Source organism: Paroedura picta, chromosome 4 (assembly GCF_049243985.1).
Source record: "Paroedura picta isolate Pp20150507F chromosome 4, Ppicta_v3.0, whole genome shotgun sequence".
NCBI lineage: Eukaryota > Metazoa > Chordata > Lepidosauria > Squamata > Gekkonidae > Paroedura > Paroedura picta.
In genome coordinates this window covers 141,464,171-141,489,190 of record NC_135372.1, presented here as the reverse complement: position 1 = coordinate 141,489,190, position 25,020 = coordinate 141,464,171, and the positions used below count along the sequence as shown (strand labels likewise).

General features: G+C 48.2%; 2 protein-coding genes across 6 annotated transcripts in view; both read left to right on the top strand.

The window, feature by feature from the left end:
* DNAJC5 (DnaJ heat shock protein family (Hsp40) member C5) overlaps positions 1-16,697 on the top strand; it is a 60,618-nt gene extending 43,921 nt beyond the window's left edge. For 3 of the 4 annotated variants that reach the window (XM_077335930.1, XM_077335932.1, XM_077335931.1), the window contains 4 exons: positions 1,568-1,685; positions 9,359-9,572; positions 14,781-14,952; positions 15,582-16,697. In XM_077335930.1, coding sequence (XP_077192045.1) covers positions 1,579-1,685; positions 9,359-9,572; positions 14,781-14,952; positions 15,582-15,685 — 597 coding nt within the window. In that variant the 5' untranslated portion in view covers positions 1,568-1,578 and the 3' untranslated portion in view covers positions 15,686-16,697. Of the gene's footprint in view, positions 1-1,567; positions 1,686-7,700; positions 7,856-9,358; positions 9,573-14,780; positions 14,953-15,581 lie in introns of those variants that run through there. The other variant, XM_077335929.1, reaches the window with a different exon arrangement.
* Positions 16,698-17,628: 931 nt separating this feature from the next.
* The window catches only part of LOC143836523 (tripartite motif-containing protein 54-like), a 37,293-nt gene continuing 29,901 nt past the window's right edge, over positions 17,629-25,020 (top strand). Inside the window, exons 1-2 of one of the 2 annotated variants that reach the window (XM_077335903.1) lie at positions 17,629-17,755; positions 17,872-24,122. In XM_077335903.1, coding sequence (XP_077192018.1) covers positions 23,865-24,122 — 258 coding nt within the window. In that variant the 5' untranslated portion in view covers positions 17,629-17,755; positions 17,872-23,864. Of the gene's footprint in view, positions 24,123-25,020 lie in introns of both variants that reach the window. The other variant, XM_077335904.1, reaches the window with a different exon arrangement.

The following is a 25,020-nucleotide window of genomic DNA, read 5'->3' as shown; positions in this document are numbered from 1 at the left end:
TTGTGGTCTTCATGAGGTGGTTTCCATCCACCTCAGGTTGGGTGTTTTCCTGCTGCCTTCCATTTTCCTCAATCTTGAGGATTGTGGTCTTCATGAGGTGGTTTCCATCCACCTCAGGTTGGGTGTTTTCCTGCTGCCTTCCATTTCCCCCGGCATGATTGAGTTTTCCAGTGAGTCTTTTCATACTGTGACCAAAGTCCCATAGCCTCATCTGTGTCGTTTTAGTCATCAACGTAGAACCCTCTTATTTGGTGTAGTGGTTAAGGGCTTCTAATCTGACGAACTGGGTCTGATTCCCTGCTCCTCTCTATGTAAGCAGCTGGGTGACCTTGGGCTACTCACAGTCCTATTAACATCGTTCTCCCAGAGATGTCCTGTTCGAGCTCTCTTAGTCTTGGCTACGTCACAGGGTGTCTGTTGTGGGGTGAGGAAGGGAGGGCAACTGTAAGCCACTTAGAGATGCCTCCAGGCAATGAAAAGCAAGGTATAAAAACCAACGATGGGCCTGAAGAGGAGGCGCCCCGGGTGGGCGTGTCCACAACACTGCTTCCCAACCATATTCTGCACAATCGCACCACTTCTGGTGAAGAATCTTCCAGGGGTTTCTCCACAGCAAAAAAGCTGAGAAAGGCTGGTGTAGGTCATGCTCTGAACAGTCCGAGTTTCACTTCCACCAGGAACAAAAAGTGCGTGATACAAAGACTTGTGATCATGGCAGCCTTTAAGTTTCAGCTTCATTTTGGCTGTTTCCCATTACTGGGCAGTGGCATGATGGCCACTGTGGATCATCCAAAGAGAGGTTAGTTTGCCTGCTCCGTTACAATCCTGTACTGGGACCTGGGACGCATTTGCCTGTATTCTAATAGGCCCATTAACTTGCAGCATTGAAAGTATCGCCTGGATGTCATGGGCGTTTGAGCGACTTCCCAGTGCAAACCTGCGGAATCATTTTAGACACTTGACAGGAATGCCCCCTGGGTGGGCAATGGATGTGTGTCTCTTATGAACCTACCTGACCCTACTCCCTGATGGATCCTCAGATGGTAGCGCTGAGACCCCGCCGGGCCCTCAACCTCATCCCTGGCGGAAGAGCTCCGTCTTGCAGGCCCTGCGGAAAGCTGGCAACTTCCTCAGGGCCTTCAGTGCTTCCGGGAGCTCATTCCACCAGGTTGGGGCCAGAACCAAAAAGGCCAGGACCGAAATTGTTGATGTATTGGTTTTAGTGGCTTTTAAAACAATATTTTTGTTTGTTTAAATTCTTTAGCCACCTTAGTGGCCTTATGGGAGGGGGCAGAAACTGGTTATGGGTATTAAACTGGCAAGTACTGCAGAAGTCACAGAATCTCAATGCTAACAGCGCTGAAAGTTCTCGTAAAAGGCAGACTAGGGAAGCTTAAGCTATCAAGCTTCCTACTTTTTATTATATTTTTGGCTTTGACTTCTTCCGGGGAAGAAGCACTTCGTCATCCTGACGCCCTTCCTTGTGGCTTGCTCTCCCGACCCTGTAAGGTTCTTCCTGGGTTAGCAACTGATGCCTTCAACCTTCCGCATGTTCCTTTCTTCTCAGGTTAGCTCAAGATGGGGGACCAGAGGCAACGTTCGCTGTCTACCTCCGGAGAAACGTTGTACCACGTGCTCGGGCTGGACAAGAACGCCACCTCAGATGACATTAAAAAGTCCTACAGGTAAGAAGAGTCTGAGCCACCTGCTTGCCCTCCCTAACCGAAAGGCTGAACGTACACGAAGTGCTCCATGTTTCGTTCCAGACCTCTCTAGTCCACCCCTGCGGGCTCCCTTTCTCGTTTGCTGGGGATGGAAATTGCGAATTAACCTGGTTTTTATTTTATTGGTACTTCGTTTGGTGGCCTGTAATGTAAATTGTCATGTGATTTGTCTTCTAACTGCGAAGACTGCAAAACCAGAAGGATCTCCCCCCCCCATAACCCCAGTGTCCTCTGACCAAAGGAAGCCGAGTAGAAAGCAGTTTATATATTTACCCAGCATGCACAGCAGGGGTGCCACTTGCTTCAAGAACACTGGCTGTCTTCTCACCGCTTTGAAATCGTTCATTCATTCATTCATTCATTCATTCATTCATTCATTCATTCATTCATTCATTCATTCATTCATTCATTCATTCATTCATTCATTCATTCATTCATTCATTCATATGCCGCCCTCCCCTGAGGCTCAGGGCGATTCACATAAAGCGTAGAAACAGTATGTTGAACTTAGCTTACATCACAACATTCATACAACAGTAATAATGTTAACATTAAACTGTAACACAGGTGCAAAATATCACAATGCGAACAGGTCCAGAGCAGAACACATGGGTGGATTTATTTTTTAAGGGAGGGAGCAGGGGCCCGTAGATGTTGGTCGCTCAGTCTCAACCGAATGCCTGGCGGAAGAGCTCTCTTTTGCAGGGGCCGTGGAACTGTTTTAGCTCCGTCAGGGCCCTGATCTCCCCGGGAGCTCCTTCCACCAGGTGGGGGCCAGGACAGAGAAGGCTCCGGCCCTGGTTGAGGCCAGACAGGTTTCTTTAGGGCCAGGGATCATTAGCTGGTTGGTGGCGGTAGAGCGTAAAGCTCTTTTGGGGGCATAGGCAGGGAGGCGGTCCCTCAGGTACACTGGGCCCTGAACACGTATGGACTTGAAGGTGATTACCAGACCCTTTAGCCTGATCCGGAATTCAACTGGCAACCACCGTAGTTGGTAGAGAATGGGCCGGATGTGAGCCCTTCATGGTGTAGTACCTGCCAGTTTTATTCTACCAGGTCTTCGAAACTCAGCTCTTGCAAGTAACCCCGTTGAAAGTAATGCCTCTGCTCCTAAAGTTTGGAGCAGAATAGCTTTGTGTCGTGGATTGACAGCTTTCTGGCTCAGCCCCTGTAGTTTTATGAAGCTGCATCTTCATCGGATCTGTTCTGGTGGGAGAAATTCCAGTGAATCTTTGACACTCTTAGCTGTGAAATGTCAAGTTCCTCTTTTCTGATTAGTGACTCTGGTCACATTTTTTACAAAGTTTCCAGCATTCCTGCTTTAAAAGGCTGAAGTCAGTGGACTTAGGAGTCTTAGGATCGCCTGTGTGATGGAAAAGGTGCCAACCAGATATGATCGGGGGAGCAGGTGTTTAAAAACGGGTGCCTCTGGATGCTGTCCAGGCAGTGCAGCGATGAAGAATATGACCCAAAACTTTGTTGACTTTCAGCTAATTTCCCATGAATGGCAGGAAAAGGGTGTCCATACTCTGTTGTTGTTATTAGTTGCGAAGTCGTGTCTGCCCCATCGCGACCCCATGGACAAAGATCCTCCAGGCCTTCCTGTCCTCTACCATTCCCCAGAGTCCATTTAAGTTTGCACCGACTGCTTCAGTGACTCCATCCAGCCACCTCATTCCCTGTCGTCCCCTTCTTTTGCCCTCGATCGCTCCCAGCATTAGGCTCTTCTCCAGGGAGTCCTTCCTTCTCATGGGGTGGCCAAAGTATTTGAGTTTCATCTTCAGGATCTGGCCTTCTAAGGAGCCCATACTCTAGGAGGGGAGAAAAGCCACTTGGAGTAGATGTGCGCACAAATGTGTGTGTGTGTGACCATGTTGCTGATTGGAGAAATGGTGCACAAAGGACTGAGCATTCTTGTCTTTCAACTGCTGCTCCATTCAGTGTTGGAGACCTGCAAAGGAACACGTGGGGGAATGCAGAATGGACAAAAGGGAACACTCTTTCACACAGCGTGATTATAATGTGGAATCTGCTACCCGGAGGTGTCGTGCTGGCCATAGAGGGGATTAGACAGATTCCTGGAGGATAGGTCTCTCCGTGTGGGTAGTCATGAGGATGAAAGGGAAACTCCATGTTCAGAGGGAGTCAACCTCTGAATCCCAGTGCCAAGAGGAAACATCAGGGAAAGGCCTCGGCCACCGTGCTCTGTTGTTAGCTCTCCAGAGGAACTGACCAGGCACTTTGTGAGACAGGAGGCTGGACTGGATGGACCCTTCCTGGTCTGATCCAGCAGGGCTCCTCTGATGTTCTTCCGAAGGCCTCGGCCTCGGCCTCTGTGCCCTGTTGTTGACCCTTCAGAGGAACTGGTTGGCCTCTCTGTGAGACAGGAGGCTGGACTGGATGGACCCCTGGTCTGACCCAGCAGGGCTCTCCTGATGTTCTTAGGAAGGCCTCGGCCTCTCTGCCCTGTGGTTGGTCCTCCGGAGGAACTGGTTGGCCCCTGTGTGAGACAGGAGGCTGGACTGGATGGACCCTGGTCTGACCCAGCAGGGCTCCTCTGATGTTCTTCCGAAGGCCTCGGCCTCTGTGCCCTGTTGTTGACCCTCCAGAGGAACTGGTTGGCCTCTGTGTGAGACAGGAGGCTGGACTGGATGGACCCCTGGTCTGATCCAGCAGAACTCTTATTGTGTTCTTTTGGATGCAGACTTAATAGGCCCAGCTTAGGAGGGTTTACATTCAATCACTTGTAGTGCACTGAATGTTACACTAGAGGTCAGCAGTAATCCATGCATGATGACAAATGTTTTACTGAGACAGTTTTCACCTTGATTTGAAAACCTATAAATTTTAGATAACTATCTTACCACAGCTTGTTCAGTTTCTCGAGACCTGAACAAATGAACAGATAGATTTGCTTGCTGCTTTATCTATGAAAAACATGGACTCAGGGTCCCTGTGGGTAGGCAGGTAGCTGTGAGTTCCTGCATGGTGCAGGGGGTTGGACTAGATGACCCTGGAGGTCCCTTCCAACTCTATGATTCTGTGACTTCCAGGATAAATACCAGTGTATCTGTTTGTTTGATTTTCCCATGGAAGACTGTCCCTAGAGGAACACTTATAAAAGTAGTTATTTGGGCTTGGGATTTGGTGAGAATGTCCAAATTACTCAAACCATTTTCTGTTCATGGGTCTTGGGTCCACTTGAATTGCCACCCTTTGGTCAAGCAAAGCAGCAATTAGACTTGTGAGTTCTCAAGAAGCCAGACCTTGGTAAAATACGTACACAAGAAACCAGACCTTGATATATCTCTATCTCTATATGATTTATTATTTAAATAACAAAACAACACTAGGCAGCACAGTCCGTAGCATAAAAACAAGAGCGCTAACTTTTCTATCTAAATAGATTCAGGTGTTGGTCTGAAGCAGCAGAGCAAAGTTTGAGTCCAGTGGCACCTTTAAGGCCAACAAAGTTTTATTCAAGCTGTGTGCATCCACCTGGAGGGTTAAACCTTGAATAAAACTTTGTTGGTCTTAAGGAACCACTGGACTCAAACTTTGTTATATCTAATGCATCCATGTTAGTTGTTGTTAGTTGCGAAGTCGTGTCCGACCCATCGCGACCCCATGGACAATGATCCTCCAGGCCTTCCTGTCCTCTACCATTCCCCGGAGTCCATTTAAGTTCGCACCGACTGCTTCAGTGACTCCATCCAGCCACCTCATTCTCTGTCGTCCCCTTCTTCTTTTGCCCTCGATCGCTCCCAGCATTAGGCTCTTCTCCAGGGAGTCCTTCCTTCTCATGAGGTGGCCAAAGTATTTGAGTTTCATCTTCAGGATCTGGCCTTCTAAGGAGCAGTCAGGGCCGATCTCCTCTAGGACTGACCGGTTTGTTCGCCTTGCAGTCCAAGGGACTCGCAAGAGTCTTCTCCAGCACCAAAGTTCAAAAGCCTCAATTCTTTGACGCTCGGCCTTCCTTACGGTCCAACTTTCGCAGCCATACATTGCAACTGGGAAGACCATAGCCTTGACTAGACGCACTTTTGTTGGCAGGGTGATGCATCCATACCTGGTATTAAATGACACAACCTTAAAGTTTCAAAGTCCAAGATAGAGAGCTAAGTGCTTTCTACCTAGCAATTCCTTGCAGTAAGACTAGGCATCGTTAGGGCCTTTGTCCTGTGAAATCACCAAGTAAGCATGGCTGAATTATACTCTCTTGCCATGTGGCATCCGGGGGTGTTCCAAATCCAATCAGGGTATAGGAGCTGGAACTCTCTAAGACTGATACTTTTCACCTGCCTCCCAAGAGCTAATTACCACATTCTTGACTCTGGCCTTGAAAGAGAGAAGGACAGTAGAGGCCAGGGGTAGTCAAGCTGGGGCCCTCCAGATGTCCATGGACTACAATTCCCAGGAGCCCTTGCCAGCATTTGCTGGCGAATGCTGGCAAGGGCTCCTGGGAATTGTAGTCCATGGACATCTGGAGGGCCCCAGCTTGACTACCCCTGGTATAGGCAGTATAGGTCCAGTTAGACCCCTGCAAGCTTTAGTGGGCCCACTGGTATTCACATGAACCTTGGGAAGAACCAGCGTGCTTCTCTTCAAACAGTAATCCCCCCCCCCCATGTATTGCTCCACAGGTCATGTTTTGAGGATTCCCCTTACACAGGATTTTATTGTGTTGTTTTTCTTTTGCTGTACCAGCAACCCATTGATACAAAGGTATACAGTTCAGGGTAGCACAGAGATTTCTCTAACTGAACCAGACACATTCATATCACCGTAGGGTTTTGTGCAGCTTGGCTGCAAAGAGGAGGTGGTGGGCTCTGGCTTAGGTGGTGTTGAGCAATTCGCCAGAATCATAGCCGGTGTGGCAGCTTGAGTATAGAAGAGTTTGGAAGCCAAGCAAGGTCAGCCGTAGTGAGCATTGGGAGAAGAAAGGGAAGGCGATTGTAAGCCGCTTTGAGACTCCCTCAGGTAGAGAAAAGTGGCATCTAAGAACCAACTCTTCTTCTTCTTCAGTAATCTCAGGGCTCTCTCAGCCTCATCTCCCTCACAGGGTGTCTGTCGTGGGGAGAGGAAAAGAAGGCGAATGGAAGCCGCTTTGAGAGTCCTTCAGGTAGAGAAAAGTGGCATATGAGAACCAACTCTTCTTCTTCTTCAGTAATCTCAGGGCTCTCTCAGCCTCCCCTCCCTCACAGGGTGTCTGTTGTGGGGAGAGGAAAGGGAAGGCGACTGGAAGCCGCTTTGAGCCTCCTTCGGGTAGAGAAAAGCAGCATAGAAGAACCAATTCTTCTTCTTCAAAGGGAGACCACCTCCGCTTGTCACTATAGATCAGTTGCTACTTGGCAGAACATTTGCAATTATTATTAAGTCATTCAGTGGCTGTCAGCTGTACTTGCTAATAGGAACCTCGGTGTTTTAGGGCCTCTTTGGGGCGCAGAGTGGTAAGGCAGCCGACATGCAGTCTGAAGCTCTGCCCATGAGGCTGGGAGTTCGATCCCAGCAGCCGGCTCAAGGGTGACTCAGCCTTCAATCCTTCCGGGGTCGGTCAAATGAGTACCCAGCTTGCTGGGGGGTAAACGGTAATGACTGGGGAAGGCACTGGCAAACCACCCCGTATTGAGTCTGCCATGAAAACGCTGGAGGGCGTCACCCCAAGGGTCAGACATAACCCGGTGCTTGCACAGGGGATACCTTTACCTTTACCTTTTTATCTCTGAATACTAGTTGCCAGGTGTAAAAAACAGCTCCCCCTCTCTTTATGGTCAGTAAGGGTTAATAGTTCAAACATGCTGTAGTACTAGTAACACCTGTGGGCATTTAGGCTTGTCTTATCTCTGCAGAAAAGTGAGGAGCTGGATTCAGGTGGGAGATTTTCTCATTAGCGGAAATGGTGAGTGCTAATTGATGGAAGATCCTGATTGGTTGTAGTCTGGGGAGGTGGGGCTGTTGGTCCCTATAACTTATAAGTTGTTGGGCAGAAGGCCACCACCTTGGAACGCCATCATGTCAGTTCTGGAGGGTGCTGCCAATTCTACCACCATTTTCACCACCACCACCACCAAGACGGAACATACCAGAACCTTGACCGTGGAGAATACCGGAAGAAGGAGTGTGTGGAAAGGGTATTTAAGAAACTGTATTTTGTCTGTGGCTGAGAGTTACTCATCGTCAGACTAAGGAAGAGAACTCGAAAGTATTAGTTATTGTGTAGAAGATTATTTGTTTCTCGGGCAAAGAGTCCCCCAACTTTATCCTCGCTGTGTTTTGATTATTTTTAATTTTGTTTTAACAAACATCGATTCTGTCTTTGCAACTGGCATCGTGTGTGTTTAATGGCTGCTTATTACCCGTGAGACGAATTGGCCTCAGAGAGAAAAAGAAGAGTTGGTTCTTCTATGCCGCTTTTTTCTCCCTGAAGGAGTCTCAAAGCGGTTTACAGTCGCCTTCCCTTTCCTCTCCCCACAACAGACGCCCTGTGAGGTTGGTGAGCCTAAGGGAGCCCTGATGTTACTGTCTGGTCAGAACAGCTTTATCAGTGCTGTGGCGAGCCCAAGGTCACCCAGCTGGCTTCATGTGGAGGAAGAGCGGGGAATCAAACCAGGCTTGCCAGATTAAAAGTGGGTGCTCCTAACCCCTACCCCAAGTTGGCATGTATGTATAATTTTAGGGAGCTCTTATGCTTGCAGGAGTGATAGTCCCTGTGGAATTGGACTGTCTTGGCCCTGGGCCAGTCCTTACAAGGGGGGGGGGAGCAGTTGGGGAGGCTTTTTGCCTTCGTTACTGCCTGAGTGCCTGCTTGGTGGTGACCTCTAATCTGGAGAAACAAGTTCCTTCTCCACAAGCAGCCATCTGGGTGACCTTGGGCCAGTCACAGTCCTCTTAGAGCTGTTCTCACAGAGCAGTTCCTCTCAGAGCTCTCCCAGCCCCACCCACCTCACAAGGTGTCTGTTGTGAGGAGAGGAAGGGAAGGCGATTTGAGAGTTCTTCAGGTAGTAAAAAACGGGGTATAAAAACCCCAGTTCTTCTGGTTTGCTGTGCGCATCCTGTTTGGCCCGTGGACCGGAAACAGAGGCCGGACCGGCTCAGCCCGGGAGCCCACTGCTCAAATATTAAGAGCTGCTAAGTGTTCCAGATAAATAGTAGGTAATACTAGTTTCCAGCTTCGTTCAAAAACAACAACGCTTTAGCCCTTTTATGGTAGAGTTACAGGGGGAAAGAGCGGCGTGGTACCCCTTACAACTCTGCAACCAAAAGAGCTAGAGAATTATGTTTTTGGAAAATGAAAGCTGCTCACTGGAACCTTGTTGTAACACTATAGCAATATTTCTGATTAAAAAAAAAAAAGAAACCCGGAGCAGATACTGACGTGGTCCAAGTTTAAGAAATATCTATTATTGTTGTAATGTCTGGACTCTGGAGTTATAGTTTAACCACACTGACCACTGAAGAAGGCCAATTGGACAAAATGTGTTTGGTTTGAGTAAAAAATGTTCACTCTCTGGAGCTGCCCATAGGATACCTTTCCGAGATGCAGTTAGCATCCTGGGGGCAGGTGCATCTCCAGAAAGCAGTAACTTCCTGCTGGACGTTTGATTTTAAGATGGTTTCTTTTTTTTCCCCCACAGGAAACTTGCATTAAAATACCACCCCGATAAAAACCCAGACAACCCAGAAGCCGCCGAGAAGTTTAAAGAGATCAACAACGCACATGCCATATTGACAGATTCTACGAAACGAAATATCTACGACAAGTACGGCTCCCTGGGCCTGTACGTAGCAGAGCAGTTTGGAGAGGAGAATGTGAATACGTACTTCGTGCTATCCAGCTGGTGGGCAAAGGTAAATGTCAAGAGAAGGGCAGAGGGCTTCTCCCCTGAAATGCCTGACCAAGAGCTTTCTAGATCATGGAAACTCCATTGACGTGGTTTACCTGGATTTCAGTGAGGCTTTTGACAAGGTCCCCCATGGTGTTCTGATGCGTAAACTGGAGGACTGCAGACTGGATTTTTGACAGGTTAGGTGGGTAGGGAACGGGCTGGAAAACTGCACCCAAAGAGTGATTGTCAATGGTATTTTATCAGAGTGGAGGAAGGTGAGCAGCGGAGTGCCACGAGACTCAGTACTGGGTCAACATTTTTATCTGGACGAGGGGGTAAAGGGGGCTCCTCATTTAATCTGCAGATGGTAACCAAATTGAGAGGAGTAGCAAACACCCAGGAAGATAGAGGTAGAATTCAACAAGATCTGAACATGCTAGAAAAGTGGGCAAATGAGAACAAGTGTAGAGTTCTTATTCTGGGTCACAGAAATGAGGGGCACGCCTACTGGGTACAAGAGACCCTTCTGGGTAGCAGGGTCTGCTCCGTAGGATGTGCTTGTAGATCAGGGGTCCCAACCGGGGGCATATGGGTACCATGGCTCCCACCCAACATTTTTCTTGCCACCTGCCAAGTGTTTTTAGAAAGTGGGTGGAGCCAGTTGGGGCTCTGCCTGGCAGGGCTTCTGGTTGGCTGCTAGGTCAACAATTGGCTGTGTAGGTTTTTGAAAACCTCGCTTTGGCAGCAGCTGCCACCACCACACAAGGATCAGTGGCTGAAGGTAAGCTGCAGCTGCTATTTTCCGGCTGCCCCAGCCAAGTGATATCAGAAGTCCAGTGGTTCCCAAAAACTCAGAATAGCCAGGGGGACCTGTTGTTATTATTAGTTCACTAGGGACAAAGCCAGTTGCATTCAGGAATACAACAGGTGCTAGATTTGGGTGGGGAGGGGTGTGGAAGAACTCTGTACATGGCCTCCCCCTCTCCCCAGGACCTGGAAAGGCTGCAGGCTGGAGGCACCCAGGAAGGGAACTCACCAGCAGGGGCTGGTGCAGCAGGGATCTGCAGCCTCCGAGCCTCGGAGGGAAGTGGGAGGAGGAGGGGGTGGTCAGGGGTGGGGGACTGAAGGCGATTGGCTGGCTGCTGGACAGGACAGCAGGGGCGGGACAGCAGCCCTGCGTGGGTGTTAAGCACTGTGTGGCACTTAAGTCATGAGACCAGCTCCTCCTCCTAGGCCTTACCAGAAATATATAGTGGAACAGATTATTAATTTTTCCTGCATCGATTGTCTTCCTGCCTCAAAACAGATATGTTTGCATGGGCTGTTCTCATTCTCTTTCCCCTCTCTTCTGCAGTCCCAGCCCAGTTGCAGTATTCTGTCTTAACTGCAAACTGTTCTGTTAAGTTGAAATATTATCCGATGTCGTAATCCTCTTACGGATGAACTGGTTTTTAAATCCACATACATGTAATCCATCTTGGCCCCCACTGGCAAAGGTGGTCATTAAATGAGGATAACAATACCACCTCCCCATATAATTCCCCCTCCCTCAAATGCTATTTGCTCTTTTCAGCGTCTTTTCAGCCCTGACTCCCGCCTGGCGGAAAAAGCTGCCAGTTGAGACTTGGAACTCCCAAAGATCTGAAGGGCCTGCAAAACCAGCACTCTTCCACCAGGCATTTGGATGAGGCCAGGGGGCACACTTTAGCCATCTGTATGGGCCCCCTGCCTAGTCCCATACCTGGAATTCTGCTCAGGTATTCAACCCATCTGAGCCAGACTAGAAATTAGAACCACCGATTGCGTACCCAGCACATCAGTGGAAAGGCTTAAGGATGGGGCAGATTGTTAGTGGATTTGTATAGGTGCTTAGCTCTTGTGGCCATTTCCTGCATCTGCAGAGGGTTGGACTAGAGGTCCCTTCCGACTCTATGATTCTTTGAAATGATTCGGTATATAGATCAAAAAAATTTAAGAGTTAAATTTTTATCTGAGACGTGTTTTACAAAATTGTTGTGAGCTGCCCCGAGACCACTTTGGAGTGAGGCGGGCTGAAAGCTAAATTAAGTAAATGATAAATAAGATAGTTCCCTCTTAGTAGCATTATTACTGGCAAAGGTTGAGTATACATTGCCTAGATATCAGGAAAAAAATTTCACAGTCAGAGTAGTTCAGCAGTGGAATAGGCTGCCTAAGGAGGTGGTGAGCTCCCCCTCACTGGCAGTCTTCAAGCAAAGGTTGGATACACACTTTTCTTGGATGCTTTAGGATGCTTAGGGCTGATCCTGCGTTGAGCAGGGGGTTGGACTAGATGGCCTCTATGGCCCCTTCCAACTCTATGATTCTATGATTCTATGGCCTGTATGGCCCCTTCCAACTCTATGATTCTGATTCTATGATTCTATGGCCTGTATGGCCCCTTCCAACTCTATGATTCTATGATTCTATGGCCTGTATGGCCCCTTCCAACTCTATGATTCTATGATTCTATGGCCTGTGTGGCCCCTCCCAACTCTATGATTCTATACACAAATTCTACGGCAAAGAGGGAAAGAAGGTGATTCTGTCCGCAGCAGTTTCCAAAACTCGTGGTCTCAAAAATCGTAGACAGCATCTGGAAGTTCATTGTGGTTTTGCAAGAGCCTCAGCATGAATCCTCATGCACAGAGAGACTCTTGTGGTCTGTCATGTTCAGAGCATGTGGCATTTTGAACTCCCCTCACTTGCTGGTTGACTGTGCTGGTTTCCCGTTGATGAATCGGCCAGAGTTTCATGTTTTTAAATTACCTTCCATGCATTCTAGTGCCTTTTTTCTCTGCTTAAGGGAGAAACCATTTTATGGCCCCACATCAGTGAACTTAGTAGTATAGTAACATGGAAAACACAAACAGCACTTCTCTCTCTCAAAACAGAGGATGCTGGCAGCTTTCTTGGTCCACATGATGACAGGTGGTGCCATCAGATGTCAAGCTGAGAGCTAGCGTTGTGTAGCTGTGAAGAGCGACAGCTTCTAATCTGAATCTGGGCTGATCCTGCGTTGAGCAGGGGGTTGGACTAGATGGCCTGTATGGCCCCTTCCCACTCTATGATTCTGTGATTCTATGAAAAGCTGAGCTTGATTCCCCACTCCTATACATGCAATCATCTGGGTTTCCTTGGGTGTCTCGGATCTGTTAGAGCTGTCCTTGCAGAGCAGTTCTGGCAGAGCTCTCGGTCCCACCTACCCCACAGGGTGTCTGTTGCAGGGAGAGTAAAGGAAGCCATGTTGAGACACACGAGGCCTGCTCGGGTGGTCTTGGGTCAGTCCTAGTTCTCTCAGAGCTCTCTCAGCCCCACCCTACCTCACAAGGGGGCTATTATGGAGTGAGGAATGGAAGGAGATTTTTAAGCTACTTTGAGACTCCTTAGAGAAAATCAGAGTATAAAAACTTCCTCCTCCTCTTTTCTTTTTGAATGCTCAGGTCAGCATGCATATGTCTCCCCTTCCTTAAATTTCTCCCGAGAACAATCCTGGGAGGCGGGGGAGCCTAAGAAAAAGGAACTGACCCAAGATCCCCAAAAGGAATTCAGGGCCGAGTGAGAATTTGAACTCGGGACTTCCTTGTGTTGTTTTCTCGTTTCTTCTGTCCCAAGGCCTTCCAGTGCAGGAGTCGTCCTAGGACAGCCCTTCAACGGCCAGTGGCAGAAGTGTGTCCTGTTCAAGATCAGCTGCCACTTTGCGGTCCACTCTAGAGCTTTCTGGCTCTTAATCTGCTTCCCATCGCTTTGCTCTCTGCCTCTTGGGATGCGCCCGTGAGCCGCATGTTTGTGTGTTTCCTCTTCCTTTCTTTCCTCTTCTTTCTCTGGCCCGGAGGAGGAGGAGTTGAAAGAAATGCCGTGCAGGGAAGATTACAGAGACGTTGCTTCCCCAGGAAAGTGGAACAGGGAAGCCCAAGACACTCACCTTGCTGTTGATACCACAGGCTGCTTTTAGCTGCAGTCTCCGAAATGGCCCAGTGCAAGCCCGACGGTGTTCATCCCTTCAGTTTAGGAGAGGCATAACTAAAGGGAGACTAAAGGCATAACTAAAGGGGGACTTGATACGGATTTGTAAGATGATGCACAGGGTGATGCACAGGGTTTCTCCCTTCTCCCAAACTACCAGCCCTGAGAGATGTCCTATGAAGTACACAGGCAGTAGGTTCAGCACAGACAGAAGGAAATCCTTTATACAGCAAGCGATTAAAATATAGAACCAGCTGCCAGAGGTTGTAGGGATGGCCACAAGCCTAGACTGTTTTAAAAGGGGATGAGAGAGATTCATAGGGGAGATATTTGTCTGTGGCCATTCACTTTAAGAGGTGCTAGGATAGCCATCTTCAAGTAGTTGAAGGGCTGTCACATAGAGGATGGAGCAGATTTGGTTTCTGTTGCCCCAGAGAGTTGGACCAGAACCAGTGGGTTGAAAAAAAATTCAAAAGATTTTTTTGGATAAACATCCGGAAGAAGTTCCTGACAGAGCGGTTCCTCAGTGGAACAGGCTTCCTCAGGAGGTGGTGGGTTCTCCTTCCTTGGAAGTTTTTAAGCAGAGGCTGGAGATCCATCAGACAGAAATGCTGATTCTGTGAACTTGGGCAGATTGTGAGTGGGTGGGCAGAGGGGAGTGTGTCCGTGCTTGGCTCTGATGGCAATTTTCTGCATTCTTCAGTGGGTTGGACTAGATGACCCTGGAGGTCCCTTCAACTCTATGATTCTATGAACTGTGGTGACCAAAGGGAACATCTACATTCAGTCAGTGATCCCAGGGCCAGGAGACAGCATCAGCCTTGGCTTCTATGCCCTCTTCTTGACCCTCCAGAGGAATTGGTTGGCCATTGTGTGAGATATGCTGCTGGGCTAAATAGACCACTGGTTTTATCCATCATGGCTCTTCTGATGTTCTTATGAAGGACACAACGTCTATATTGTGTTGTTGAATCTTGACCATGCTGTGACCCAGGATAGAGAAGGAGCACTAGTCTGATTCCTAGGAGCACTAGTCTGACCCAGCAGGGCTCTTTTGATGTCCTTCTGAAGGCCTCAGGCTCCCTGCCCTGTTGTTGGCCCTCCAGAGGAACTGGCTGGCCCCTGTGTGAGACTGGAGGCTGGACTAGATGGACCCCTGGTCTGACCCAGTAGGGCTCTCCTGATGTTCTTGTGCGGTGGTCTTGTTAGTGGCTCCATGCGTAATCTCTCTGTCTCCTCCACGCAGGCACTCTTCGTATTCTGTGGGCTCATCACAGGCTGCTACTGCTGCTGCTGCCTCTGCTGTTGCTGTAACTGCTGCTGTGGAAAGTGTAAACCGAAACCCCCTGAAGGCGAAGAACAGGAATATTACGTCTCCCCCGAAGACTTGGAGGCACAGCTACAGTCGGATGAAAGGGGTAAGTCGTGGGCCGCCTCCTGACCGCCTGCTGGTGAAATCCCCAAAGGTCTGTGGAAGAGTGTGGGAAAGGGGGTGCGGAGGGAGTTACGGAGCAGTGGCACCATTGCTGACGTAAGAGTCTGGCAGGCTAGGTTTGATTCCCTGCTCCTCTTCCACATGCAGCCAGCCCGGTGACCTTGGGCTTGTCACAGCCCTAATACAGCTGTTCTCATAGAGCAGTAATATCAGGGCTATTTCAGCCTCACCTTACCTTTAGTGGTTTCTCAGTCATAAAGCTGAGAATGATTCAAGGAGATGTACCCCAGTTCTTTTATCACGCCTGGTCTTAGAATTATCATTGCTTGTTAACAGCACACTGGATCCTGTGAATCTTTTTGGAAGATTCCTTTGTTCTGGAGAAAAGTTCTGTCCCTAGCAGAAAGGGATCTGTAAGATCCAACCTGCAGCATTCAGCAGCCTCAGGAGGTGGTGAGCTCCCTCTCACTGGTGGTCTTCAATTAGCGGACCGATATCGTGGACGCTTGAGGCTGGTCCTGCATTGAGCGGGGGTCAGACTAGATGGCCTCCGTGGAATCCTTCCAACTCTAGGATTCCCTGACTCTTACCACGCCTTCCTTTGTTTTTCAGAGGCCGCAGGCACGCCTATTGTGATACAGCCAGCCTCTGCTACAGAGACGACCCAGCTCACAGCGGACTCCCACCCCAAGTACCACACCGATGGGTTTAACTAAGTTAAAAAGGAAGCACTGTTAACTTTAATAAAGAAAGATAAAACCTAAATAATATGGCCAACCCAGCACTAGAATCATGGACATTAGAAAATAGAGTACAGGGAGGGGAAAAGCTCTGCCGCAGTAAGCAGGGGCAGCCTCCAAACCTGCCGAGAATATTTTGTAATCCTTTTCTTCGCCTTTTGTCACCTTCAGTGTCGTATCTCGATGATACATGGGAGTACTGTAGCATGCAGTATTTAAAGCAGTTTAGCATTTGGTCTTATTTTGTTCTCCTTCTCCTTCCTCCTCCTCCTCTTCTTTTTTTTTAAAGATAGCATGTGTGACGTTTACGTTATCAATGTCTTTGTGTTGTAATGTATCGAGGAGTTATCACGACGAGCGTGATGGGAAACATTCTGCATCCCAAGCGGTGGCACCGGCCAAAAAAAAAAGTCTCGAAAGAAACAAGCATTTTTCAAAGAGAAGTGAAAACCTGTCGCAGAAGCCGCCACCCTTCTGCGCCACTGAGCTCTGAGCATCCTGCCGAAGGATTCTTCTTGTCCTCTCGGTTGCCCACGAAGATTTCCACCTGCTTTTTACCTGCCAGGTCGCTGCCAACACCTCGGTCTCAACCAGCTTACTTTGAAAAATGCTGACGTCACGAGGAAGGGATTATAAAAAAATAATAATCCTCTGTTTTGGAGCCCTTCCCTCGCGCGTCTGTTTCTTCTTCAGACAAATAACCCAACAGCTACTTTCTAGTTATACATTCTTGCGTAGGAGAGGGCCAAATTTGTGGGTTTCGTGGTGAAACCAGATGTTACTTGAATTATATCTCTGCTTTTAAAAAAAAACAAGTGCGCACTATATATATATATATATTGTTCAAATGCAATCATTCCCCCCCCCTGCACTATTTATAATTGCCATTTTTTTTACTTGTGCATGAACGTGGACAGAACTGACACAGATGTATGTTCTCGTTGTCTAGTTTGAATGAAGTCCAAGCCAATAAATAGTCGAGAGCAAATGTTCGGATTTCTGTTGTTTGAATATTCCAGGGTGTATCCTTTTCAAAATTGTCACAAGCCGCTGTTTTGTGGGTTTAACAAGAGCCTCAGGACCGCTCTACCTGTTGCACTGACGCCTGTGGATCTCTTCCATGAACAGTGGCAGCTTCCTCTAGTGCAGAGATGGCCAAACTGTGGCTCTCCAGATGTCCATGGGCTACAATTCCCATGGGAATTGTAGCCCGTGGACATCTGGAGAGCCACAGTTTGGCAACCCCTGCTCTAGTGCAAATAGCCCTCTGACATAAACTGTCTTTTCGTCAGGGGATGTTGCTTCTCTTTGCTGAACAGATCCACAAGATTCAGCCCTATATATTTTAGGATCTAAAAAAAGCAAAGTATTAAAGTGTGAATGCAGCAGATGTGGGCTTGTCTGCATTCTCAGTTTTCGCATTTGTCCGTTCTTGTTGCTTTGGGGGTCTGTGTGTGTGTCCCACACATATTTTGCTCGAGTTGATATTACATTGTCTTATGTCCAGCATATCTCCCTGCTGGTGCAAACTGCGGGTTTCTATGCCAGACATACCGTGGTGTAATATCAAATCAGCCACTAGAGGGAGTGAAACATGAGAGAGAGCCCCCCCTCTCCCCGAACGGTAAAAACAAGGAAAATCCTCGTTTTTATGGGGATTCTGTTCTAGGAACCTGGATTCTCTGCGCATCTCTGAACATAGTCTCCATGGCCAGCTTGGATTAGCTCTCTCGTACTTTGGGAAGTGCCCAAGAGGCTTGGAGTGACAAAACCCCCAAATATCTTGGTGGACTCACGTGGCCACCCAGAAGCAGCTCGGCCACTCTCTGCTTCTGTTCCCCTTTCTCAGCATTCAGACTGACTCAAAGGCACGGCGCACTTGATCCCTCTGAAGCACCGTGTGACCAATGAACTAATTAGAATTGCTTGGCAGCTCGAAAACATAACCCCTTCTGTGTCCTCATACACGTTCAGTGTGATGGTTTGCACTCGCCCTTTCCCTCTAAGTGTGTGTCATTCCCCTCCCTCTCTTTCTTTAAATCAGGGGTAGTAACCTGTGGTCCTCCAGATGTCCATGGACTACAATTCCCATGAGCCCCTGCCAGCATTTGCTGGCAGGGGCTCATGGGAATTGTAGTCCATGGACATCTAGAGGACCACAGGTTGACTACCCCTGATTTAAATCAATCCTAGCCAATCCGGAACGTTTACTTTCTGTGAGGTGGTGGGGAAATCATGAATGGAGATGGTGTGGATGAGTAAATGTGAATGCAAGAAGCACCATGCTTGTTCCTTGGAGAGATCAGCAGCGTCCCCTCTCCGCACCCGTTTTGCTGCACGTTCAGTCTTCTGCTAGGAAGCGTTAGGTCTTGTTCGAAGGGTCCAGGACACGACCGGGATCGCTGCTTCTGCAACCTGCCATCCCCTCGTCTCTCAGTAACCCTTGCTCTGGTTTCATAGAAGCTGACTTCCAGTTTCTCCCCACATTCCCTTTTGGGGTACTTCTGTATGGAACCGTTCCCAGAATTGCCAAAACGGGGCCGCTTTGAGCTGGGCTAATCTCTTTCCCACAGTGGCCGCGGAAGGAACGCATGGACCAAAACTGTCTTTTGGAAGCCCGCCGAGACCTCTACCCTCCCCCCATCAGCCCCCTCCCATAACACAGAGGTCCAACTGGGAAGCCAGGCACAAGGCACTCTTCATGTTGCCGTAGTAAAGCATTAGTGCAACAGCATGCTAAAATGGTGATTCTAATACCACAAGGTTAGTTTTGGTTAGTCGGACTGGCTGAGCTCAGCCCGTGTGCCTGCTGCCAGCTGGTATAACTAAAATTGAGTGTAGGACATTGCATTGGTCTCCAAAGTAAGGCACAGCTGATAACTAGGGGCCATAAGCGGCATGAGAACTGATTTTTCGTTTTTTAGCATCACTCTGCACCAGTTGAATATCTCAGCTTGGGTCCTTGCAGGTTTGCAATCCCCAACTGCTGGCTTCCCAGTAGGAATAATCTGCTTGTCATTTCAGTTTGGCCAGCTGGTTTATAAGGTGTGGTTGCTGCCGTTCAAGACACCACCTCCTTTCCACTTCAGTCTAGCCGCTGTCCTTTGGCTTTTTTCTCCCCTGATTTAAAGTTCGTTGCAAGAGGAACGATCAATTTTTCAGCTTCAGCAGGGAAAGTAAACCGGTAACGATTTCACAATTGTTCCCGGTAGTCCTCCTGGATTAAGGATTGACGACGGCTTTTCTTTTGTGGAAACCTCTAGGATCGTCACTTTATTCTATACTCCGGGTTCATTTCCTTGCTAGAGCTACTTTTATATAACCCCGGGGTATGCTCAAACTCACATGGCGGTGAGGCATGATCTTCAAGGCGCCTGTCATGCGCAGCTAGGGCTTCAGTCTCACATGGTGGTCCATAACAGGGAGGAGAGAGGTGGAAGCAGAGCTTAGAGCCAAACCCATACTTGCTCTCTTTTTGACCGGAGACAGGCAATAGCCGAAGGCAGGTTGAGAGAGCCATTTCACTTCCCACATTGTATTACTTCTGTGGTTCCACTCTCACTTTTGTTCACATCCACATTTGGGACGCCAAAAAATGCAGCCTGAATATTAGGAATCGAAGCCGAATGGGACCCAATGTCAAAGCAGTGATCCTTTAACTTCAGATAGTCTTTGCGAATAAACTCCCCCCCCCCCACAGGTTCTGTCTTCAGCTGGGAACAGCAGATCCCTCCCCCGGTCTTCCTCCATAATCTGCAAGAGCCAACCTGAAGCCCTGGGGCACCATGTCCAGACTTTCTCTTTGTTTTTTTCACCACACTGGAAGCCTCAACCCTTTGTCAAGCTAAAACTGTAGAGGGGGCCCTCTATGGCCTGCATGCCACGTGGTTATATCATCATTGTACGTGACCCTGGGGTGCCAGGATCATGACCAAACTGCATCCTTTGGGGGCTGCTTTCATACAGATGCCCTCAATGCACTTTAGGTATCATTTGCCTCTGGATTTTTCTGTGCAAAACAAGAAAATCTAGTTGCACACGATGGCCGAAGTGCATTATCCAACGTATGCACAAGCAGCCTGCAGGCTGATTTTGGCGGCGGAGAGGTCATTGTTGCACACTTAAATATTTTGCTCAGGGTGAAATCACAAGGGTGTTTTGAGAGAGGTGTACTGCTGTTGTTTTACACGACTCTTCCCACCTCCTCTTCTCTCCAACTGGTGAGCTCTCCGCTGCAGAAGAAAAATCAAACCAGCAAGCCCCCCCCCCCCCGTCCATTTTTACCTGAAATTCCCTTTCTTTGGCTGCTGGGAGGCAGGGATACATCTACTGATGCAGGATTGGGAGCCTGCTGTGCAAATGGAAGAGGGTGATAATCTAGCAGGGTTTGGCCGTTGGGTTAATAAGGGAATGTCCTTCCAATCTATCGAGGCTGCATGCAGGCCTGGCGGCGATTCTTCTGCCTCTGCAGGGTGATAGCAGGACCAACGGGGTGCTGAGAAATTTATGCTGGTTCTTTTAAGGATCTGAAACCTAGGAGTGACAGAGGCGGCCCCCGTGCTCCTGGCTAGCTTCCTGAATCCCCCTCCCACTTTCTTCTTTCCCCACCCACACAATCTCGTCTTCTAACCTCCAGCACCATTTGTGGTTCTTGACCCTTTGGCCAAGGCTATTTGTCTAACTTTTGAACTGTGCCGTGCAAGTTGTAGGGCCCATTTCAGTTTTGATGGTTGAGGCAGCCTGTATGCGCCTTTGTGTGTCTTGTGTCCCCGAGCGTGTGTGTGTGCGCGTCTGTGTCATTGAAGTACGAACCCAGCGACTTGCCAAGCTGCAGAAACTCCTAGAAGTTTGCGATGTTCTTTGTTGGGTGTGCGCAATCAACATGCCTAGGTGTGCGTCACATTACTCACCTGCCGTTCTTTGGCTCATTCCTCATTGTTTCTTCTCTTCCTGTGCTTATTTGGGGACTGGGAAGAGGTAGAGTAGTGTGGTTTTTTAAAAAGAATTTTCGTTGTTGGGTGGTAATCTCTAAATTCAAGGCAGCCGCCTCTTGGATATGTGTAAGAAGTTGGGATGAGCCAGGATGAGGCCAGCCGATACTGGTTTTGCTCTGCAGCCTCAGTTTGTTTTTCCAAAAGGCGGTTACCGGTCCCACTGGAATCAACTGAAGCCACACAGCGGCCGTGTTTGATAGATCTTGCCGTTTTTAGCTTGGTTTTTCCTAAATTCTTGTGGCCTCGTCTGAGGTCACCAAGCCCTCAAGGTGTAACCAGAATCTCAGTTTTGCACTTGTTCTTGCAGGGCGCCGGGAGGGGTGAGCTCTCATGTTTAAAAGGGGGGTAAAAAGTTAGTTGTAAAAACAATCAGAGTATAAATGCATTTGAAAAGCAATGATCTTATCTATCTATCTATATATATATATACATAGACGATATATATATATTTTGTTATGTTACTTGAAGGATCATCCTTTTAAATTGTAAAGTAGCTGTGGATGTCTGAACTTTGTGGATTGTTAACGCTCTCGCGTGCTGAGCCCCTGTACATAACTACGGTTCGAACAGAAGGAATTATTTTATGTTTTAGCATGATAATTTATGTATTGTATGTCTGAGCAGGAAACTTTAAACAAAAAAAATAAAAATAAAGACTGCTAAATTATCAGAAACCCAAGGTTGTAAAATAAATGTTTTCAAGGCATCTGTTTCAGTCTGCTCTTGTGAGGGAACTTGTGATCAATGTGGCAAAAACATCTCACAACAGGGGGGGATGGGAAGGGTGGCTTCGGATCACTGTGGGGGCAAGTCCATAAACACCTCGTTTCTTTAAATGAAACGAAGTCTTCTGGGCCAGATGAATTGTTTTATTTTTATTTATTTTATTTATTTAATTTTTAGACCGCCCTTCTCCAAATAGGTCTCGGGGCGGTTTACAACATAAATAGTTAAATAAAATAAAATCCCCATAAAAACCCCAATTAACATCAACATCAATTATATGTAACAAAAGTTACATATAACATATAGCGGCGGTGGTCACAATTCTGATCTTAGTTACCTGAGTTCCCCCCCAAGTTCAGCCTGGTGGAGAGAATAATATTCAGAAGAGGGTGGCACCAATACAATAGATCTAACAATGATCTCGATGTTAGAGATCTCAATATTGGAGGGGATCCTCTGATGGATTTGTGGGAGAGCTGCCCTGAATTGCATCCAAGGGTACTAAAAGAGCTTGCAGATGTAATCTCTGAACCTCTGTCCATTATTTTTGGCAATTCTTGGAGAACAGGTGAAGTGCCAGAAGACTGGAGGCAGGCAAATGTTGTCCCCATCTTCAAGAAAGGGAAAACGAAGGTTCCGGGTAACTACCGACCCGTCAGCTTGACATCTGTAGCTGGCAAAATTTGGAACAAACCATCAACCAGTCGGTCCTTGAGCAGCTGGAACAGAGCTATGATTTCTAAGACTCAGCACGGGTTTCACAAGAACAAATCATGTCAGACCAACCTTCTCTCTTTTTTCGAAAAAGTGACTACCTTGCTGGATCAGGGGAATGCTGTGGACATAGTTTATCTGGATTTCATTAAGGCCTTTGACATATAAATGATTTGGATGAAGGAATAGAAGGGGTATTAAATTTGCAGATGATACTATACTGGAAGGGGTAGCAAACACAGCAGAAGACAGAATCAAGATACAGGATGATCTTGACAGGCTGGAAAACTGGGCTAGAGTGAGTAAACCCAAATCTAATAGTGAAAAATGTAAAGTTCTGCATTTAGGTAGGAAAAATAAAATGCATCACTACAGGATGGGTGAGCCTTGTCTTGGCAATAGTACATGTGAAAAGGATCCGGGGGTCTTAGTAGACCAGACACTGAACATGAGTCAACAGTGTGACTCAGTAGCTAAAAAGGTAAACAGGATTTGGGGCTGTATTAAAAGAAATATAGTGTCCTGATCACTTTACTCCATTCTGGTTAGACGTCACTTGGAGTACCGTGTTCCGTTTTGGGCACCACAACTGAAGAAAGAAGTAGATAAACTAGAGCGTGTCCAGAGGAGGGCAACAAAGATGGTGGGGGGTCTGGAGACCAAGACGTAGGAGGAAAGGTTGAGAGAGCTTGGTCTGTTTAGCTTGGAGAGGAGATGACAGAGAGAGGATCTGATAACCGTCTTCAAATATTTAAAGGGCAGTCATAGAGAAGATGGAACAGAATTGTTTTCTGTGGCCTCAAAGAGTCAGGCCAGATCCAATGGATTGACATTAATTCAAAACAATTTTTGGCTAAACATCCGGAAGAAGTTCCTGATAATTAGAGCAGTTCCTCAGTGGAACAGGCTTCCTCAGGAGGGGGAGGGCTCTCCTAAGGAAGTTTTTAAGCAGAGTCTAGATAGTGATCTAACAGAAATGCTGATTTTATGAACTTGGGCAGATTGTGTGAGGGTGGACAGGTAGTTTTGAGTTCCTGCATTGTGCAGGAGGTTAGGCTAGATGACCCTGGAGGTCCCTTCCAACTCTAGGATTCTATAACCACCGACTCATCAATCCAGAAATGTTGTTCCAAGTCAAGGCCTTTTAAGAGACCCAGTGTGGTTTAGCAGTTAAAGAGCAGCGGACTCTAATCTGGAGAACTGGGTTTGATTCCCCACCCTTCCACATGCAGCCAGCTCGGTGACCTTAGCCTAGTCCCAGTTCTCTTAGAGCTGTTCTTGTGGAGCAACTCTTTCAGAGCTCTCTCAGCCCCATCTACCTCACAAGGGGCCCATTTTGGGGAGAGGAATGGAAGGAAATTGTTAGCCACTTTGGGACACACGCAGTCAACTGGGTGACTGTGGGCTACTTACAGTCCTGTGAGAGCTGTTCTCATAGAGCAGTTCTCTCAGAGCTCTCTCAGCCCCAACTACTTCACCAGGGGCTCATTGTGGGGAGAGGAAGGGAAGGCGATTGCAAGCCACTTGCGGACCACTTCAGGAAGAGAAAAGCGGGGCGTAAAAAAAACAAACAGCTCCTCGTTCTTAACTTGCACTGCCTGGCATGGTATTTGGAACGAGGCAGACTCTGAATATCACATGCCTAAACTTTCTGAGAAGGGCCAGCTCAGATCTCCAGGGAAGCCAGGCCGACAGCTGCGTCCCGCCTCAAGGTGGGATTGATGAGTTCCTCCTGCGTTCCGCCGCTGGGCACTCCACGGCCGGGGCAAGGACGAGCGAGGCGCTGGCTCCCGGAGCCCCATTGCCCGGTGATGTCGAGCCCCATGGAATACAGCTCCTGCTCCAGAGATTGCCCCACAATGGACAACCTGGAGAGGCAGCTCATTTGCCCCATTTGCTTGGAGATGTTCACCAAGCCGGTGGTCATCCTGCCCTGCCAGCACAACCTGTGCAGGAAATGTGCCAACGACATCTTCCAGGTGAGCAGCGTCCCCTCCCCAAATCTGCAGCCAAAGCGCGAGCTTTATCTTTTGGCTAGGTGGGTTTTCCTTGAGCCACGGACATGACCTCCGAGCACAGAGATCCCACCGATCTGTTTTCCAGAAAGATCTTTTTCTTTTTTGGGTAAAGCTGCCTGTGTAACTAATTGCAACATCTTGCGGCAAGGAGTCCCGCAGAGTAACCGAATTCAGTGCTGCAATTGAAGGTAGGTGAGTGGCTGTGAGCCACGGCAAATTTCTTCCAGACCAGACTGGCCAGGGATTCTGGCTTTGGGGGAGGGATTAACTGGGCATGGAATGAGGGTCACTGTGGGTGGGCAGGTAGTTGTGAATTTCCTACATTTCACAGGGGGTTGGACTAGATGACCCTGGATCCCCCTTTCAACTCTATGGTTCAATGATTAAAGGGAACCTCCATGTTTAAAGGCAGTAGACCTCTGATTGCAGGACAACCAACTCCAGACTGGGAAATTGGGGGGGGGGGAGAAGCTGGGAGAAAATGAAGTTTGGGAAGGGACCTCATTGGAGTATAAGGCTCTATAAGGCCAGCTTGGTGTAGCGGTGAGGAGTGCAAACTTCTAATATGAGCCGGGTTTGATTCCCTGCTCCTCCACATGCAGCCAGTTGGGCTCCCCACAGCACTGATAAAGCTGTTCTGACTGAGCAGTGATATCAGGGCTCTCTCAGCCTCATCCACCCCACAGGGTGTCTGTTGTGGGGAGAGGAAAGGGAAGGTAAGCCGCTTTGAGACACCTTCGGGTAGAGAAAAGTGGCATCTAAGAACCAACTCTTCTTCTTCTTCAGTAATCTCAGGGCTCTCTCAGCCTCACCCACCCCATAGGGTGTCTGTTGTGGGGAGAGGAATGGGAAGGCGACT